This window comes from Meleagris gallopavo, chromosome 2, assembly GCF_905368555.1.
Source record: "Meleagris gallopavo chromosome 2, MGAL_WU_HG_1.1, whole genome shotgun sequence".
NCBI classification, from domain to species: Eukaryota; Metazoa; Chordata; class Aves; order Galliformes; family Phasianidae; genus Meleagris; species Meleagris gallopavo.
The window spans coordinates 104,520,126-104,538,244 of record NC_139405.1 but is presented as its reverse complement, the minus strand read 5'-3'; the positions used below and the strand labels follow the sequence as shown (position 1 = coordinate 104,538,244).

The 18,119-nt window shown below is 51.8% G+C and overlaps 2 protein-coding genes across 7 annotated transcripts in view; one reads left to right on the top strand and one right to left on the bottom strand.

Moving 5' to 3' along the window:
- The window catches only part of EFR3B (EFR3 homolog B), a 44,416-nt gene extending 29,546 nt beyond the window's left edge, over positions 1-14,870 (top strand). For 5 of the 6 annotated variants that reach the window (XM_019613365.3, XM_085218236.1, XM_085218238.1 and 2 more), the window contains 17 exons: positions 703-837; positions 1,178-1,256; positions 2,510-2,645; positions 3,154-3,315; positions 3,853-3,964; positions 5,792-5,843; positions 6,012-6,184; positions 6,909-6,984; positions 7,842-8,003; positions 8,444-8,575; positions 8,672-8,739; positions 10,069-10,196; positions 10,573-10,664; positions 11,383-11,431; positions 11,763-11,869; positions 12,056-12,105; positions 12,404-14,870. In XM_019613365.3, coding sequence (XP_019468910.1) covers positions 703-837; positions 1,178-1,256; positions 2,510-2,645; positions 3,154-3,315; positions 3,853-3,964; positions 5,792-5,843; positions 6,012-6,184; positions 6,909-6,984; positions 7,842-8,003; positions 8,444-8,575; positions 8,672-8,739; positions 10,069-10,196; positions 10,573-10,664; positions 11,383-11,431; positions 11,763-11,869; positions 12,056-12,105; positions 12,404-12,509 — 1,819 coding nt within the window. In that variant the 3' untranslated portion in view covers positions 12,510-14,870. The remainder of the gene's footprint in view (positions 1-702; positions 838-1,177; positions 1,257-2,509; positions 2,646-3,153; positions 3,316-3,852; positions 3,965-5,791; positions 5,844-6,011; positions 6,185-6,908; positions 6,985-7,841; positions 8,004-8,443; positions 8,576-8,671; positions 8,740-10,068; positions 10,197-10,572; positions 10,665-11,382; positions 11,432-11,762; positions 11,870-12,055; positions 12,106-12,403) is intronic. The other variant, XM_010708069.4, reaches the window with a different exon arrangement.
- Positions 14,871-15,403: 533 nt separating this feature from the next.
- POMC (proopiomelanocortin) lies at positions 15,404-17,737 on the bottom strand. The gene is made up of 2 exons (XM_031552647.2): positions 17,348-17,737; positions 15,404-16,518 (listed from the first exon to the last, which is right to left on the bottom strand). Exons 1-2 carry the CDS (start codon positions 17,630-17,632, stop codon positions 15,898-15,900), a joined length of 906 nt encoding a protein of 301 aa, XP_031408507.2. The 5' UTR covers positions 17,633-17,737; the 3' UTR covers positions 15,404-15,897.
- Positions 17,738-18,119: the final 382 nt, after the last annotated feature.

Genomic DNA, 18,119 nt, shown 5'->3' with positions numbered 1-18,119 from the left:
AAACAGGCATAAATTCCTCCTGGGATTTTCTTTTTGAAGGTTAGGAAAGATGTGTCAGTCCTGGGAAGATGACTTTTGGCCAGTTACATTTCCCATTTCTCTTGTAAACTGAAGCACTGAAGTGGAAAAAACATTTGCTGTGTTTCTGCAATGCCAAACAGCCCAAGTGTGGAAAAGAGGGGTGAATGCCCCCCGGGGTGTGTGAGTTCAGAGTGATTTGTGCTGTGCTGTACTGACTGCTTTGCTTGTCCTCCCTCGAGACGTTGTGTCTGTGCTGGGAGGGATGTTATGCCCTGTATCCTTGCTGATAAGCACTGAGCCCCGCACTCCTGAGGCTGGAAGGAGGGACGTGAGGGCTGTTTCTGCTGCACGGGGCTGTGAATGGGGCCGTTCCAGCACAACTCTCTCGCCTGTAATCCGTGCACCTGTGCTGCCCTCTGATCTGGCTCAAGTCCAACAGTGCATTATCCCTGAGCTCAGCTGCAATGGAGCTACCCCATCTGCCTGGCAGGGTGACATATGGCTGCTGTGGGGTGGCTGCAGGCTGTGTGAGGGGTAGCCCACGGCCCTGTGCAACGAGAGGTACGGGCAGATGCCACAGACATTCAGCTCTGTCCCGCTCTGGATGGGCTCTGTGCCTCTTCTCCCCCACTGCTGCAGCACGCTCAGCTCCACTCTCACCACCCTCCTCTGCTTTCACAGCCGCTCCCCCTCCCCGCTGCAAGCCACTGAGAAGGAGAAAGAGAGTCCCACAGAGCTGGCAGAGAGGTGCCTGCGGGAGCTGCTGGGCCGGGCGGCGTACGGCAACATCAAGAACGCCATCACACCTGTTCTCATGTAAGTTGTGCATCCTTTGATTTTGGCACAAGGGCACCAAGGCACAGAGAAACAACCGGTGTGGGTCAGAGCTGGGTGGAAGGAAAGGCTCTTCTAACTGCCCTTGGCATGGTGCTGGAGGTAGGAACTGGGTTTCAGCTCTTGTTTTCGGAGGAAGATGGCTTTGGATAGATACCTGTCACTGAGAAAAGTCACTTCAGAGAATGATTTGTATCCCTGCTCTCATGCGTAGCGTTTACTCCATTCTGCTCCTGGCTGTCCCTGCTCTTGGTGCTGGTTTGCACCGCTGCATTGTTTGGGGAACACAGTTACCATCTGCTCTGTTTCCATCTCTCCCCAGCCACCTGGATAACCACTCGCTCTGGGAGCCGAAGATCTTTGCCACCCGCTGCTTCAGGATCATCATGTACTCAATCCAGGTGGGAAACTGGTGGGATTTCTGGCCTTTGGAACCATCTGGGGACACGTGTGCATGCCTGGGAGCACCCAATTCTGCCTCTATGGCTGGGCTGAGTCAGAGCACCTACTGTGTTGCTGCATCCTGACAGCTCTGAACACTTACAGTGGGTTTGGCCCTTGAGCACGTCCCAAAATGGGTGCCATCAAGATGCACAGCAGTGTGGGCTGGGGGCCTTGAGTGTCTGATACAACTTAGCCTTTCTGTGTGACAGCTGTGCATGGTTTAGCATGCTGTGCATGGTTTAGCATGCTGTGCATGGTATAGCATGCTGTGCATGGAGCCTGTGTCTCAGTCCTGGGAGTGATTGCTTTCCTCTCAGCAGAAAGAAAAGACTTGCTGAGTCAGATGGGCTAGCAGTGCTGTGGAAAGAAAGCAGTTGGACTTTGGTGAAAAGCTGCCTCTTTCCAGATCGCTCCTGTGGAAATCAACACAACCTCCCTCCCTATCCCTGTAGAAAAGGAGAGGCAATATTTGGGGTTAAAAATGTTCCGGGCAAAGCAGGTATAGTGAGGGTGCCTGCCTCCCACTATCTCTGTCCTTTGATAGGAACAGACATGCCAGACTCTTCACTAGGAGCTCTAGCTGTGGAAATGCAGTTTAGATAATCCCCAAATGGCCCATTCTCTTTCTCTTTGCATGGGTCAGTGCATGTTGTCAGGCACAGTGCTGCCATTCTATCCTGCTCCCACTTTGCTAGAGCAGCTCCTGGACTCCCAGACTTCCCCCCTTGTGATTTTTCTTCACTTTTGGATTCAGCCAAGCCATAGCTTGGAGAACTAATATACTGAAAAGCAGATTGCCATTCCCCACTTTTGTTTCATGTTTCTAATCCTGTAAACTGCCTAAAACCCTTTATAGTGCTACTGGAGTTTATAAAATCCTGTTAATGCATTTGGAGGTGTAGGGTCACAATAACTCAGCAGGAGCCTACTCCCTGAAATCCTCAGGATTAATCATTGCTATTTCCTTAGATCTCAGCCGCTCTTTAGATCATTTTTTCATGTGCAAATTGCTCCAAGGTCTTGCTCATTCTTGTAAAACAGACTTCCTCTGGGTACCCTGTCTCATTTTGCATCTGGAGAATTGTTGGAAAGAGCCAGGCAGGGGCTCGATACAGCTAGGCATGAGTCCCCAGTAGCTGTGTGTGTTGCAGAAATGGATCATCACTGCTTGCGTGTGGCACCCTCACTGATATTCACTCTCTCCTTCCAGCCACAGCACTCCCATCTCGTGATCCAGCAGCTTCTTGGCCACCTGGATGCCAACAGCAAGAGTGCAGCCACTGTGCGTGCAGGCATTGTGGAGGTCCTCTCGGAAGCAGCAGTGATTGCAGCCTCTGGATCTGTTGGTAAGTGCATAGATCTGTCCTGCATCCATCCTGTCCCCTTTTTATTTCAGCTGCTGAAGGTTTGAGCTGAACTCTGGAGGATCTGCTTCGGAGCACCCAGGAGTGCTGGGGATCTGTTTGGTGCCATTTCAGTGCACCCGAGCACAACGCCCACGTTCAGCTGTCTGCAATGGGAGCTGCAACGCCCACATGCAGCTGCCTAAGTTTAGGCAGCTGAATGCAATGGAAGCCCTCACCTCCACACGGTGGGGGGGGCAAAGGGATTTTCAGGGCTCTTTTTCTGGGGCTTGCTGTGAATATGTTGAGCTCGTGTTGCCACTGGAAGACCACTTCTGTCTTGATTTGGGGAGCTGGTAGGGTTAAAACTCTACATCTGGCTTTTAGTCTGTTTACAGGGGTAGTAAGAGGCATAAATGACACCACCCCTGGGGGAACTACAGGCTCCATCTCTATGGGGAAAAAAACACTGCTCCCCCCATCTCCTATCTCTCCCTTCTCATCATCTCAGGCCCCACGGTGCTGGAGGTGTTTAACACCTTACTGAGGCAGCTGCGGCTCAGCATCGACTACGCGCTGACGGGGAGCTACAACTGCATCACTGGTGTCAGCACCAAGATCATCAAAGAGCACGAGGAGAGGATGTTCCAGGAGGCTGTCATTAAAACCATAGGTGGGGAGTCTCGCTGTGCCTGCTGTAGATGTGGGCTGTGCTGGTGGGTGGCCTCCCATGTGGTAGATTCCTACTTCTGCATCTTAGGGTGATTCAGGACAAAAGAAAATTGCTCTCGTCCTAAAAGCAGCGATGGGAAATGAGATTTACCCATTGCAGCATGTGGGTTATCAGCAGGTGGCATTGTAACCCCATTGATCCCAGCAGAGTTGCCACATGGAGGCTGTTGTGCTTCTTAGCTTGAACACCCTGAAGAATGAAGGAGAAGAGAAGGAAAGGGCAGGTGTGAGGGTGTGAGCCTCTCTTTGTCTGGGCTTAGGGCTGTTCTTTCCAGGAGGCATTTTGATGCCTCTTGAATCCCCCTAAAGGGAAAGTTGCCAGGAGATACTGGATCCAGCAAGGCCTATTCCTATTCCAACCTGGCTGTGAGCCCAGCAGCTGGCTTGGAGCATGGCAGTACCAAATGCTTCCCAGGGTGCCATGGCCTGTGATGGTCACTGTTCCTCACACACTGCCAGTTCACTGTTATGTCCACAGGGTCCTTCGCCAGCACACTGCCCACTTACCAGCAGTCTGAGGTCATGGCCTTTATCATGAACAAGGTGCCTCTGCCATCCTCGCAGCAGTCTATTGAGGCTGGTAAAGCTGGGTGAGTATGGATGCTTTTCTCCCTCCCCTTCCTAGCCCTGCCCTTCTCTTCCTTCAGCTGTCCCGTGCATTGAGATAAAAGATTTTGAATGCGAGATTGAAAGTGCAGGAGAGCTCCTTGAGATGGCCTTTGGGGGCAGAGTGAGACATAAGGACAGGGTGGGATATGGGCACATTGTTAGAAAGGCTGGGCATCAAGAGCCTCCACCAAAGACCAAGGGAAGCTGAACAACACGAGATCTTGGTCAAAATGCTCTGCTGTGTGCTGCAAACATGATGACAAGGGCAAGGATTTGAGGCCCTTCAAAACACTGACGCATTAAGGTGGAGAGGTGTTTACAGCTACTGATGCTGCAATTGAACTTTCCTCTTCTTTGGGCTTCTGCTGAGAGATTGGGGTGAGGAGCTCAGTCCTGAGGTGTCATCCAAAATTTAGCAGGGAAAAGGGAATAATATTTGGAAGAGTGACTTCAGATGTGATGATCAGGTCAGCAAGGTGGCTGCTGGCCATGACTTTTAATAAGCTCGTTTTTGGCTTTGTGGGTACCAGCAGCTCATTGCTACCTCCTCATTCTGTGTGTGGCCCCTCTGAGCTGCCTCCAAGCTTTTGTTGACACTGAGTGGTAGGCGGTATATATAACTGGCTGTGGAGGAAGAGAGGGAAAGGAAAGCACCCAAACAACATAATTACTTCAGAAGTGTGGGAACAGAGTTTGAGAGCTATTTGGAGCGAGGGTATCAGGCAGTGAAACATGTAGGTAAGGAGCAAACAGATTTTCATGCTATATTTATTTTCAAAGTATGGCCCGGCTGCTCCCACTCATTTCTGATGGGAGAGACTTGCTGCCTGGTAGGAGACACGCTGTGCTCCTCACTGATGTGGGGGTGATTCCTGGTGCCCGTGTTCAGTCTCATATCACATGGTGTGAGACACACATGGGGCTCCACATACTGTTCAACTGGGGCAGCTCTCCTTGCTGCAGAAGCACACTCATAGCCCTGGGATGCCAGTTACCAACTGCTTCTCAGTGCTGGCTTGGCCATACCAGGCTGTTTGTCACTGCTCCTTTACCATCTCATGAGATTCCTCTGAGAGAGCTTTTCTAAGACACATGAGATGATGTTTGCTCTGGATGTCCGGGTAGGTGTACCAGCAGTTAGCAGAGAAGCTGCAGCCTACAGTTCAGCCTCTGAGGATGCTGCCACCTCAGTGTAGCTCAGTCCCTTGGCAGCTTAGGCCAGTGTGTTGTGGATGATGGGACAGCCTGGAAATACTTGCAGAGATCCACACATCCCTTTCTTGCCATACAGGGTTAGGAAAGACTGATTTCAGGCAGTAGAGAATTCAGGATATTCTATATTTGCTTAAAAAAAAAATACCTAAAAATGCACATCCCTGAAGTGGAAGCATGGTGTACATGGGCTTAGAAGAAGAGAGATGGGAATGAGGAATACGGATACTGCCATTCACAGGAAGGCTTGTACTTCATCTAACTGGTCTTGAGCAGCTTAAGAGTGAGGGGCCTGTATAGAACTGGTGCCTGGCATCCCTCGGGGGTCACTGGTGGGATGGGCACCTTGTGCCTGCATGGAGTTGCAAGTGCTGCCTTGTTTCTGGTACCTAAGCTGGGTTGAATCCTTTCATGTTCATCATTCCTTTAGCAACGTATCTGGTGCCCATTTCCTGAAGACTTTTACAGCTGTATGCAGTAATGACTCAGGAAACTCAGTCTTGCCCTTTCTGAAGTTTTCTAGACTTTGGACATGGAAAGAGGATTGGTTTTGATTTCACCCAGATTTTACTATTTCTTTCTTTTCTCCTTGGCAGGGAGAATCGAAATCGGCTGACACAGATAATGCTCCTCAAGTCCCTCCTACAGGTATGAACGTGTCACTATTCCTGTAGCAGTGTCCAATCCCTGCAAGACCTGTAACCAAACATGCTGGCATGGAGACTTAGTTTTCTCTGCCCACATTCCCCCTTTCTTGGTGTGTTTTAACCTAAGTGACGCTGTCATGTTGCCTCCCTTTTTAATTGATGCTCACAGGTCTCCGTGGGCTTCCAGTGCAGTAACATGCTCACAGCACTTCCCAGCGCCTTCCTGGACAGGCTGCTCTCTGCAGCCCTCATGGAGGATGCTGAGATTCGCCTCTTTGTCCTTGAGATCCTCATCAGCTTCATTGATCGCCACGACAACCGGCAGAAGTTCTCTACCATCAGGTGTGTGCCTCGGGATCCCTAACAGGGCTGGGGCTGGCAGACCCCACAGGGCAGGCTCAAGAGAGAGATCTGACAGGCTGAGAGTGCCTGCAGGCTTTGGGGCTGCTGGCAGGATTATTATTAAATCCGGTACCAATCGTGGGGTGGTCTAATGCTGCAGATGAGCACTCTGCTAGGAGCCAGATGGGTGGGGGCAATCTCTGAGAGGCTGTGCCCAGAGGGATGTGGGACCACCCTGCTGAGGATAACTGTGGTTAGGCAGACAGTGATACCAGGAGGATGTGCAGGAGCAGTAACCTCCTCGAGTGAGTTCATCGACTGCATTGCATCCCCACAGATAGGCCTGCTGGGCACTGGCATTGCTGCGCTGCATTTAGCTAGCCTTACTCTGGAGAGGAATGAAGCTAAATCGGAAGAAGGTGATGAATCCCACATGGCAGTATCTCCATGGGGTTTGCTGTGGTCCTGCTAATCTACTCTGCATGCATGCTTCTTTCTCAATTTGCCTTTGTATTCCCGAGTGCAACTTTCTTGAAATCCTGTAGTGGTTTAGCTCTCTCGAATATCTGGATTGCTCAGATGGGTTCTAAAACCAACCTTCAGCTTCTCCCCCTTGGTTCCTCCCAGTTGCTTGTTCCTGGCCAGCAGCTCTGCTGGCGTGTGGGGATTGCACATCCTTCCTCTGGTATCTGAGTTTTCCCTTCCCCTTGGCCTTTCCTTGCAGCACCATCAGCGACATCTCAGTCCTGAAGCTGAAAGTGGAAAAATGCTCGCGCCAAGATACTGTCTTCATGAAGAAGGTAGTGTCAGAGTCTGGGTCAAGCTGTCCTCATGCACACCTGTGTGAACAGTGCCTTGGTTTCCCCAAGTCACACTGGAGGCACGGAGTGAGGCCTCTGAACCAGGAGATGTCCCTGGGAAAGGACATCCCAGTGGGATTCAATCTACATCAGTGCTTCATGTGTGAACCTTTGTAGACCCTGAAATCTGCTATTTGTTCCAAAAAATGAGTACCCCAGGATGTGCTAGTATCCCAAATACTATTTATTAAGTGATTTCCAAAGTTGCCTAGTATTTAAAAATAAATAAATAATAATAAAAAAAAGCCCCACAGAATTTCCTCTCTTTAAAATATTTCCTGTGAAAACCCCTCTGAAACTAGTTTGAAGCCAAGAGAGGATCAGTTTGTTATGTTACACACCTGGGAGCAGTCCCTGCATTGAAAGCAGTGGAAGAGCTACATTTCCCTTGCACCAGTTGTGCCCAGCTCTATCCCATGCCTTGCTCTCGAGTAGTGTGGCTCAGGTCTTTATTTCTCTGCTGTGGTCTGAGCTGTCATTTCTATAATGCTGCTGCAACAGGAGAATCTTTTCTCTGGGCATGATGCTGTGAGCAGTATTTGCCTGTTCTGGTCTCTGCTCTCAGACCTGCTGGTGCCTCTTCCCCATCGGAGTCCAACACCACCTGGGAGTCACAGCTCCCAATCCCTGGGGCTTTCCCTGTTTGCCTGTCAACTGAAGGAGTTCTGCTCCTTTTTGCGTGGATGAGAGCCCCTTTGCTGGGCCCTGCTGCTTTTTTGTTTATCCTTTTGTGTTGACTTTACTGTTGCCTATAGAGGATGCTTAGAAGGTGACCACATCCCTCTGTGTTCCCGCAGCATAGCCAGCAGCTCTTCCGGCACATCTACCTGATATGCAAGGAGGAGAGCAACATCCAGGCTCACTATGAGGCTCTCTACAGCATGCTGGTGCTCATCAGCATTGAGTTGGCTAATGAGGAGGTTGTAGTGGACCTCATCCGCCTGGTGCTGGCAGTGCAGGTAGGTGAATGGGAAGCTGAGTGTGCTACTGGGGCTCAGTGCCAAAATGCTAATGGGATACCTGGCCTGCTGGGTGAGAGCCCCTTCCCTGGCATCTTACCTGGCTTTATCTCTCCATCGCTGGACTGTACTTGGAGAAAGGCAATAGAGGTCCTGAAAGAGCCTCTAGGAAGGGCTTTTTGGTTGTTTTTTTTTTTTTTGTTCTTTTTTGGGTTGGTGTCTCTGAGCAAGGGGGATACAAGTTCCTCACCTGCAGGCTTCTCCTGCCACACTGGGATCAGATTAGCACAGCAGGGAAGAGACCCTGCCAGCTTCTGAAATGCCCCAACCCCTTGCTCCAATAGCTGGGTGTTCGCAGGCAGCAGTGCTGCGAGGTAGATGGGGGGACCACCCTGGGACCTTACCCATCTCTATCACATGGGGCTGTGTCTCTGCTGCAGGAGATAGCCCAGATCAATGAAGACAACTTGACAGCGTACAACCGCTGTGCACTCTTCGCCCTTGGTGCAGCTTACCTGAACCTCATCAGCCAGCTCATCACCGTGCCCACCTTCTGCCAGCACATCCACGAGGTGCGAGGGCTCGGGGTGGGTGCTGAGACCTTGTCTGCTGCAGCCTACCTGGCTGCCTGCGAAGTTTGAGCCTGACTCCTTGCTTGCCTTCTGCAGGTCATCCAGATGCGACAGAAGGAAGCTCCCTATCTGCTCCCTGAAGATGTGTTTGTGGAGAGACCCAGGTAAGCACCTTGGCTGGAAACGTCCTCTTCCCCACTGCCTGATCCCAAGGATTTAGCATGTGTAGGAGCATGGGTGGTAAAGAGTTTGTCTACCTTTTGTTTGCCTGTGCTCACCTGCATTTCCCATCTGGGCATGTCACAGTGGTAAGTAGTTTTCAGCCTTTTTTAGGATCTGAGGAGGGTGTCATGCAATCAGGGAAGGGGCTGGCTGCCACAGTTTGTGCTCAGAGCTGGTCAAATACCGGGATTGGCTCTGCTGGCTGATTCTTTTCCCACCCAGCCAGCAACGTGGATGCAGATATGGCATACCTTCCTGCTGCTCTGCTCTGCTGCTGGCCCAAGGACATGTGCTGCATGCTGATCGGCCTTGGGCTGCCTGGGCTGTCTCACTCCTGCTGGGATAGCTTTTGGCACACTTTGCACACGTCATGTTTGGTGAGGAGGTCCCAAATATGGAAGCAGCCCCAGTGAGTGCCACTATTATTTTAAGACATTCCCTAAGTTGGGGTGGTGCTCCTCTGCTGAGCACGTTTGTATCTGTTGTGATGGGTCGAGGACTCTTCTGGTCCTCTGTAGCTTTGTACTGGTGTACCCAGAGACAGAATCCTAAAATGGTTTGATTAGGAAGGGATCTTGAAGTCCATCCCAGTCCAACCCCTGCCATGAGCAGGGACACTTCCAACTGCACCAGATTGCCCAAAGCCCCATTCAGCCTGCCTTTGAACACCTCCAGGGATGGAGCATCTGCTACTTCTCTGGACAGCATATTCTAGTGTTTCACCATGCTTGTAATGAGAAATTTCTTTGTAATATCTATTCTAAACATACCTTCTTTTAGTTTAATGCTGTTACTCTTCATCCTGTTGTCAGTACGCCCCCTGACAAAGAGTGCCTCTGTACTTTTCTTACAGGATCCTCTAAGTACTGGAAAGCTGCAGTAAGGCAGTAAGGTCTCCCCAGAGCCTTCTTTTCTCTAGTCTGAATACCTCCAGCTCTTAGCCTGTTCCTGTAGGAGAGGTGCCCCAGCCCTCTCAGCATCCTTGTGGCCTCTAGACCTGCTCCAGCAGGTCCATGTCCTTATGCTGGGGGCCCCAGACTTGCATACAGTGCTGCAGGTGGTATCTCATGAGAGAAGAGGAAAGGGGGAGAATCACCTTCTTTAACTCACTGATCTCCATAATATGATGTATCCAACTCAGACGGCGCTAAGCAAAGCCGTATAAGCCCTCTCTTTCTGACTGAAAGGGGCTGGAAACCCTCTCCCTTCTGGTACCGTTTCCCATGAAGAGAAGGTGTAGCCATATCCCCTGTTTTTTTCCATCCTCATAGGTTAAGCAAGAGCCTTGACCGCCTGGGCCCAGAGGTCTTCTTCTGGCAGAGCAAGATCAGTGAAGTGCTGGGTGGCAGTGGTTACAATGCAGACCGGCTCAGCACACCCTATGTCCCCCAGCTGACTGGTATGTGCCACCCTGTGGTCTACTGGAGAACCAGGGGGAGAGAAACGTTCTACACAGTAATGGGAATGTGAAGTTCTTGTGCTACGTGTGGGTTGTCTTTCTGTTGTTTTTCTGCCTTTCCTTAGAGGTGTAGCATTAGAGAAACTGTCACAAATTTGTCGGTTGGGAGATTCCTGGGGTTGCCACATACATGGCCGGCTGGACTGATGGTGTCATAAAGCCCACTGGGTTTGGCTCAGTTCTTAGTTGTGCTGGGCTGGGTGAATTTGGGTGAACACCTGGACAGATTGATTGCTACTCTGGAGACGAGGCATGGAGCAGTTCTGCAGTTGGAGGAATGGCAGCATATCAGCTTATCTATCCTGGTTTTTCCTAGATGAAGACCGCTTGTCCAAGAGGAAGAGCATTGGTGAGACCATTTCCCTGCAGGTTGAAGTGGAGTCTAGAAACAGTCCTGAGCGAGAGCAGGTACTGTGTTACACCTGAGCTCTAGAAACTGCATCCTGGCAGTGTGCAACTAAGTCTTCTATAATTCTTCATTTGGCTGCGTGCATAACTGCTCCCCTGGCTATGAGCACAGGGATCCGTTATTCAGCCCTGGTATGTTTGGCAGCAAATCAGGGACAGAAAGGTTCCATCTCCTACTGATGCTCCCCTCCAGGTGCTGATATGTGTTTTAGGAGAGTTACACATCTGGAAGGATCTCACGCTGCTGTTTGGGTGGCAAACCTTTCATAGAATCATAGAATGGCCTGGGTTGAAAAGGAGCACAACGCTCATCCAGTTCCAACCCCCTGCTGTGTGCAGGTCACCAACCAGCAGACCAGGCTGCCCAGAGCCACATCCAGCCTGGCCTTGAATGCCTCCAGGGATGGGGCATCCACAGCCTCCTTGGGCAACCTGTTCCAGTGCCTCACCACCCTCTGGGTGAAAAACTTTCTCCTTTATTTTCCCACTATCAACATTTCGTAGACCCAGGAGCCTTTGGAAGGTCTGAGGCCAGGGTAGTCCAGCCTTTTAAAACATTTTAAAACTACAGGTTGTCAGGAAGGATGTGCCTGTATGTTAAAGACAGGCTGTGTCTCAGTTCGAGAATACAGCCTGAGGCACTGGTTCTTGGTTGCTGTGATTCCAAAACACTGTCTCGTGCTGAACACCGAACCATCTGCTTTTCCTCTTCCTCTAGAGAGCACCAGCTGAAGAGATCACATATGAGACACTGAAAAAGGCAATAGGTAAGTGAGGGAGAAGTGGAGGCTGACATGTTTGAATATGGGTGGGTGACGTGTGGGTTCCATCACCCCTGTGTGCGCTGTGGATGGATGGATCCACAGTGCTTTTGCCATGGTGACATTGCACCCAGATAGCAGCATGACCAGGCAGCTTCATCTCTGTGCCTCTCCCTAGGGTGTTCCTGGGAGGCAGGTCCCAGATTCAGGCACCGAAGACCCTCTGCTTGGCTTACTAGTGATGCTCAAATCTGCGCTGTCTGCTGGGGGGTGGGGATGTGGTGTGGATGATCCGTGCTGAGGGGAGCAGCTGAGAGCCATTTCCCCTTTGCTTCAGTAGACAGTGTCGCTGTGGAGGAGCAAGAACGAGAGCGGAGGCGACAAGTGGTGGAGAAATTTCAGAAAGCCCCGTTTGAGGAGATTGCTGCTCACTGTGGTGCTCGGGTGAGTTGAAGCTGTGGCCCTAAATCCCCACATCGTCTCAGCTGGGGATGGTGGCAGTGCAGCTCTGAATTTTCAGGCCGCCTTCCTTCTCTGGTGAACGGGGAAGGCCGATAGAGTCTGACCTACTTGCATTGCTGTTGTTCCTGGGTTGCACCCACACTGATCCAGCTGCTGTGTGTGTTACAGGCGACGCTGCTGCAGAGCAAGCTCAACCAGATCTTTGAGATCACCATACGGTGAGTTGGGGTGATGGCTGAGCATGCCAGGCTGAGCATGACTAGTCAAGCCACTCAGTTGTGTTGCTTGCAGGGTGCTGGGGGTGGGTGCCAGCCTGGGACTGGGGTACCTGTGGTAGCACAGGAGATTAGGTTTGGTGGGAGCAGCCTCTGGTTTGTTTGCTGCGGTTCCCTTCTGCTACGAGGGCACTGAGGAGAACTGCAGTGGTGCAGGAATGCAATGTTTTCTGCTCTGCAACAGGCTTTGCTTCCTCATGAAACCTCTGTAAAACACCTTCCTCTGTCTTTCATGTTTCAGGCCGCCACCGAGCCCATCAGGCACCATCACAGCTGCCTATGGCCAGCCCCAGAACCACTCCATCCCAGTGTATGAGATGAAGTTCCCGGACCTGTGTGTGTACTGAGGATGGCCGTGCTGGTAGGACAGAGCCTGCTGCACAGCTTGTGCCAAAGGACCTCCTGGGGAGAGACTGCCAACCACCTGGAGAGCGCATCCTTCTGCATGACAGATAGGGACGTGGACACTAAGACTATCCCAAGATTCATTGGCACCACAAACCTGTCTCATGTACTTTCTTTAGTGATCCCCTGCCGATATTCTGGGGGTAGCTGGTGGTGCAGGAAGGTGTGTCATTGCTCTGACCTCCCTCTCCAGTTTTGTTTTTGAGGAGGGGATAGGAGATGCTCTGGTTCCTGGCAGAGAGCTTTGGGCATGTACATCTTCCTAACGTAAAACAAACCTGTTCCTTGGGGAATCCCTCCCCAAATCATCTGTTAGCCATGTTGGAAACCCCTGGCGAGGGTGCAGGGGTGAAGCTGCAGGGTGTGAGATTGTAAAAGGGGATGTGTGGTGCAGCGAGCTGGAGCCTGGGGCAGCTGTAAAACTAAATCCTGCTGGAGCTCATGCACAAAGCAGGTCACTGGAAAGGCTGCAGTCCACACATCCAGCTCCTGGCCTGTGAGCTGCATCTTCCCAGCAGCTGCCTCAGTGTGTGGCCAGTTGCTCGGGTACTTCATTCTGGACAAGAGGAGTGCCTGGAGTGACAGGAGGGCAGCAATTGTCCCATCCTAGTGTTGGGATACACAGCCTGGCTGGTTCCAGGTCACTTGAAAACGTGATTTATTTGGAAAACTTTTCTTGAGGAGGAGAGGAGATCCAAAAGAGCTATACTTGACTTGTCCATGTCATCAGCAGGGTGCTCTTGGGAAGCCCATACAGCAGCCACAGCCAGTGCTCATGCAATGAGGCATCTGGAGGCACCATAAGTCATGAGTAGAAACCACATTTGGGCATATCAACACACTAACCAAATATTTTCATGCTTCTGGTTTGGGATTTCACAGTGTTAGCATTCCTGTCTGAGGAATAGATTTTTTTTTTTTAACAGAATCCTTTTGTAAAAAAAAAAAGGCCTCTGCTGCGGTCAGGCAGCTTTTTGCTGAGCCAAGCATGGAGCCTCCTGCACCAGGGCTGCTGTGATATCCCACCTCCCCTCTGGGGCAGCCCCTTTCCTTCCAGCTGGTCACACTGCTTCACTGCAGGAGGAGACACAGGAGGATCTACAACACAAAACTGGAGGTGTGGGAGATGCTGCTGTGTGCAGCAGGGGGACAGCAGGTAAATACAGTGGTCACAGTGGTGCTGCCTGTGCCCAGCTGGATTGCTTCAGTGACCACTCATTTCTCTGCTCCTTCTCACTGTAGCTCTTCAGACAGTTATTTGAAGGTGTAATTGCACGTTAACATCCTTTTTTTTTCTTCTTCTCTCTTCTTTTTTTAGTTTGGTGGCGGGTGCAGTTTGCAGTTGCCCCAAGGTTACCACTTGTTTATGTGGTTGTCATTTAATCCGGGTTTAGGAAATGACCTAGCTTAAGAGGACAGGAAAAACGAGGGGTTTATTTCAGTCCCTGGGCTGGGATTGCAGCCCTGCCCAGAGCCTGAGGCTGTCCCTTACCACAGCCACTCCTTGGGGGTCCCCCTCATCTTTCTGTTCCCAGCCCGTCCCGTTTTGTTCCCTTCGTTCTGCCTAGTCCCCCATGGAGTTTTGGCTGGGTGAAGTTGTGGAGCTGGCATTGGGAACACGAAGAGGCTGCTTGACAAAGGAGAGTTTGCTCCCATAGCTGTGCTAATGAAAAGCAGTAAAAGTTCAGCAAAATGCAGTAGGAAAAGCGATTAACCCCCAGACTGTGTGTGCGTGGGGGGAAGACGCTTCCAAACCCCTTCAAATTCATAAGGAAGGTGGGGAAGATGAGCACGAGGCTTGCTCTTTGGAACCTGGCTGCCATAGGGATGGCACAGGGCACGTCCTGGGGTTCCATTGCTGCTCAGGGAACCTGGGGCAGGACTGCACCTCGTCCCCTATCCCCTGGCTGGGGGTTTTGGGGTGGTCTTCCTGGTCCCAGTGCTGTTCCCTCGCTACATCCCCCAGCACATCCCCTATTCCCCTCCAAAAGCAAGTGCTGGCTGTGCTCAGCATTGCATTTCAGGACCCAAACTCCACCTGTAAATGTCCCTACACACACACACAGTGTAAGTGACTTGTTTGTACATCACGTTTAGTTTAGATACTGGTGTATGTATAGATGACAAAGTATATTTCTATAAACTTGGCAGTTAGGTGCATGTGTGCGTTTCCATCTCTGTATTTCAGGGCACTGTGTTGTTTCCATGCGTAGCTGAGGGCAGGAGGGAAGTGGGCTGTGAAAGGGCTGAGATGCTGTTGATATTTCCAGGCAAGCCCTCCAATAAATGTTGATGTTGCCACATTATGGGATCTGATCTGTTGGCACGTTCATGGCACCTGGGGCTCTGTGAGGCTGGGGGAAATGGTGAGGATTTGTTACTCCTGGCACAGGTAACAGCGTTTGCTCTTGCAGATGGTTCCACATCCCCAGCTGCTCCCTGCTTTCATTGCCCCTCTGTGCAAACGGTTTACCAACGTGACTTTATAAGTAATGTCACTTTCTTTTGTACCTGAGAGTCTTCTGTGTTGCCATTCATTAGGCAGTTAATGAGTTTACCTGGGAGATAAGTACTGGGGAAGCTGCCTAGGGATGGGGAAGCCTGAATCCCTTCGTTGGGAGTAACCTATGCTGAAATTTAACTCCACAGCCATCTCCCATGCACAGCCCCAGTGATGCCTTTTGGTTCCCAGCTGCAGAATTTGGGCTCGGAGTTATTCTAAATTTCACTTTTAGATCCCTGGAGGTGTTCAAGGCCAGGTTGGATGGGACCCTGGGCAGCCTGGTCTAGTATTAGATATGATGGAGGTTGGCAGCCCTGCCTGGGGGGGGAGGGGGTTTGAATTTCATGATCCTTGAGGTCCCTTCCAACCCAACCCAAGCAATTCTGTGATTCTCTGATTATCATTAAGGTTGGAAAAGACCTGTAAGGTCATCAAGTCCGACTGTCAACCTGTCACCACCGTGCCCACTGAACCATGTCCCTGTTTCCTTTGTCCCTTTGCAAGACACAGCCCCACAGACATTGCAGATGCATGGCTAGCTTACAAAAATTATATATATATATGTTCTTTTTTTTTTTTTTTAGAATTCTTTTAATCCATCATTTACAGTATTGTACAGCTTGGTGAAAATAGGAAAATGACCCAGCGTGAGCACTGCTCACATTGGTGCATTCAGCCCCAACCCGTTGCCATTCGGTGTCGGGGCAGGAGAGCTTCAGAGTAGTAATTAACGACATAACGAGCGATCTGTGGATCTAAGTGACACACATGCCGGCAGGACACTAAAGCTGCGTGGGGCCACGTGGGCTGGGCTGCCCCATCCCTGCTCACTGAGCCTTCTTGTAGGCGCTTTTGACGATGGCGTTTTTGAACAGAGTCATCAGCGGGGTCTGGCTGTGCTCCAGGCTCATGAAGCCTCCGTAGCGCTTGTCCTTCAGCGGCGCGTGCCAGCGGAAGTGCCGCATGCGGTACGAGCCGCCGTCCTTCTTTTCCTCCTCGCCTTCCTCCTCCTGCTCTTCCTCCTCGGAGAGGCCGAGGGGATCCTCATCGGCCGCCATCTCCCTCCGGAACTCCACGGGGTAGCTCTCGGCCGACTCCTCGTCCACACCGTTGGGGTACACCTTGATGGGTCTCCTTTTCCGTCCCACCGGCTTGCCCCAGCGGAAATGCTCCATGGAGTAGGAGCGCTTCCCTTCCTCTCGCTCCAACCCTTCTCCATCTTCCTCCTCCCCGGGGGGGCGGTGGGGTGATGTGATGGGCAGGGCGAGGCCGGCCACCTCCTCCCTTTTATGCCCTCCGCTGCTGCTGTTGCGACGGCCGAACTTGTTCCAGCGGAAATGGCTCATCACGTACTTGCGGATGCTCTCGGACAGGGGCTGCAGGTGCCCGTTGCCAGGGTACACGGGTGCCTCGGCCGACAGCTCAGCTCGGCACGCCTTGGCACACGCCTGCACGGGGCAAAATGGAATCATAAAATCGTTCAGCTTAGGAAGGACCTCTAAGGTCACCAAGTCCAGCTGTCAGCCCACCCCACCATTCCCAGTCACCGTGTCCCCAAGTTTGCGTCACGGTTCTGGAACTCCTCCAGGGACGGTGACCCCACCACCCCCTGGGCAGATGTGCCACTGCATCACCACCACTCTTTCAGGGAAGAAATCTTTCCAACCTGTGGCCATGTGCCTTGGTGACGTCCCTGTGCAAGTGCCACTCTATGTGTCCCCCAGGGGGAGCATGGAGCATCCAACACATCCTATGGGGATGTAAAAGGTGCGGGGAGCATGGACCACACATGGAGGCTGTGCGTTGGGTCCCCAGAGCACGCTCAGCCCCTGCAGAGGATGAACCATAACCACCGTCCCATTACCACTCCCTGATTTCCTTGTTTGTCCCATGTAGGAGGGATGACATCAGTTCAAAAACTGATTTTACCTAACGTGAAGATGTTCTTTATGACGAAAGTGATGAGGCAATGGAACAGAGAAGCTGTGGGTGCCCCATCCCTGGATGGGGTTTTGGGCAACCTCATCTGGTGGGAGGGTCCCTGTGGCAGGGGTTGGGGCTGGGGGAGCTTTGAGGTCCCTTCCCACCCAAACCACTCTGGGATTCTGTGACTCTATGAGGCCAAAAGGCATAAGCACACCAAAACCCACAGATCACGGTGCCCAAGGCATCACTCCACCTTGCCGTGTATCACCCAGCAGGGACAGCATCCCATCACCTCTTCCATTTGGGTTAGAAAGCAAATCAAGCCCAGGGCAGCCCCAGGCTCCCACTTACCAAAACACCAGCCTCGGTGGCCAGGTCCTGGCACTTGCTGTTCTCCCAGCATGGGCCGCTGGCAGTGGTGGGGTGGCACAGCAGCAGCCCCAGCACCACAGGCAGGCTGCGGCACAGCGCACCCCGCATCCTACCGGCAAGGGATGGGCACCCAAACTGCAGAGGAGCTACAGAAAAAAAAAGAAAAAAAGAAAAAATAATAACTATTTGCCTAAATATGGGGCTGCTGCTTCTGCTGGGATTGCATCCCCTCCTTCCAGCCCTTTGTGACTTTGCTGCCGCCATCCTTTGCCTCCGAAATCCCAGGTCCTTTGTCACCTGCGTGAACACCCGGCTTTGCAGGTGACAGCTGCTGCCATGAGGATTTCTTCCCCTCCTGAGAGCCACAGGCAGACGAGTGATGCTGTGAGGGGAGAGCGTGGTGGAGCTGCCTGCAGGCTGTAGCCCCTGCAAACCCCCCTCAAGCTGAAATGATACATGAAATAACATCAGATTGTCACTTGGGAAGCACTCTGGGAGATGCTGGAGGTGTCGGGGATGCCGGTGTACTCAGGGATGGCTCCGCTGCTGTGCAAAGGATTTGCTAAAACAGACCCAGGCTGGAAGCTGAAGGCTGTGCTGCAGGGACTGCTTTGGGTGAGTCCAGACAAGGTGAGGGTTGTGGTGATGGCAGCAGTGCCACGCGGATGTATCCACGCGTTTTGCTTTTGCCAAACCCAACTCTTTCCCAAGTTGTTTTTAACTTTGTGGGGACTCACGTGGTTCACCTTGT

Bases quoted from the DNA above. Each gene is read 5' to 3' on its own strand.
- POMC (XM_031552647.2), bottom strand. From the start codon at position 17,632: ATGGCGGCAGCAAAGTCACAAAGGGCTGGAAGGAGGGGATGCAATCCC. The intron at 16,519-17,347 runs GTAAGTGGGAGC...TGCCCCGTGCAG, and splicing joins CCACCGAGGCTGGTGTTTTG to GCGTGTGCCAAGGCGTGCCG.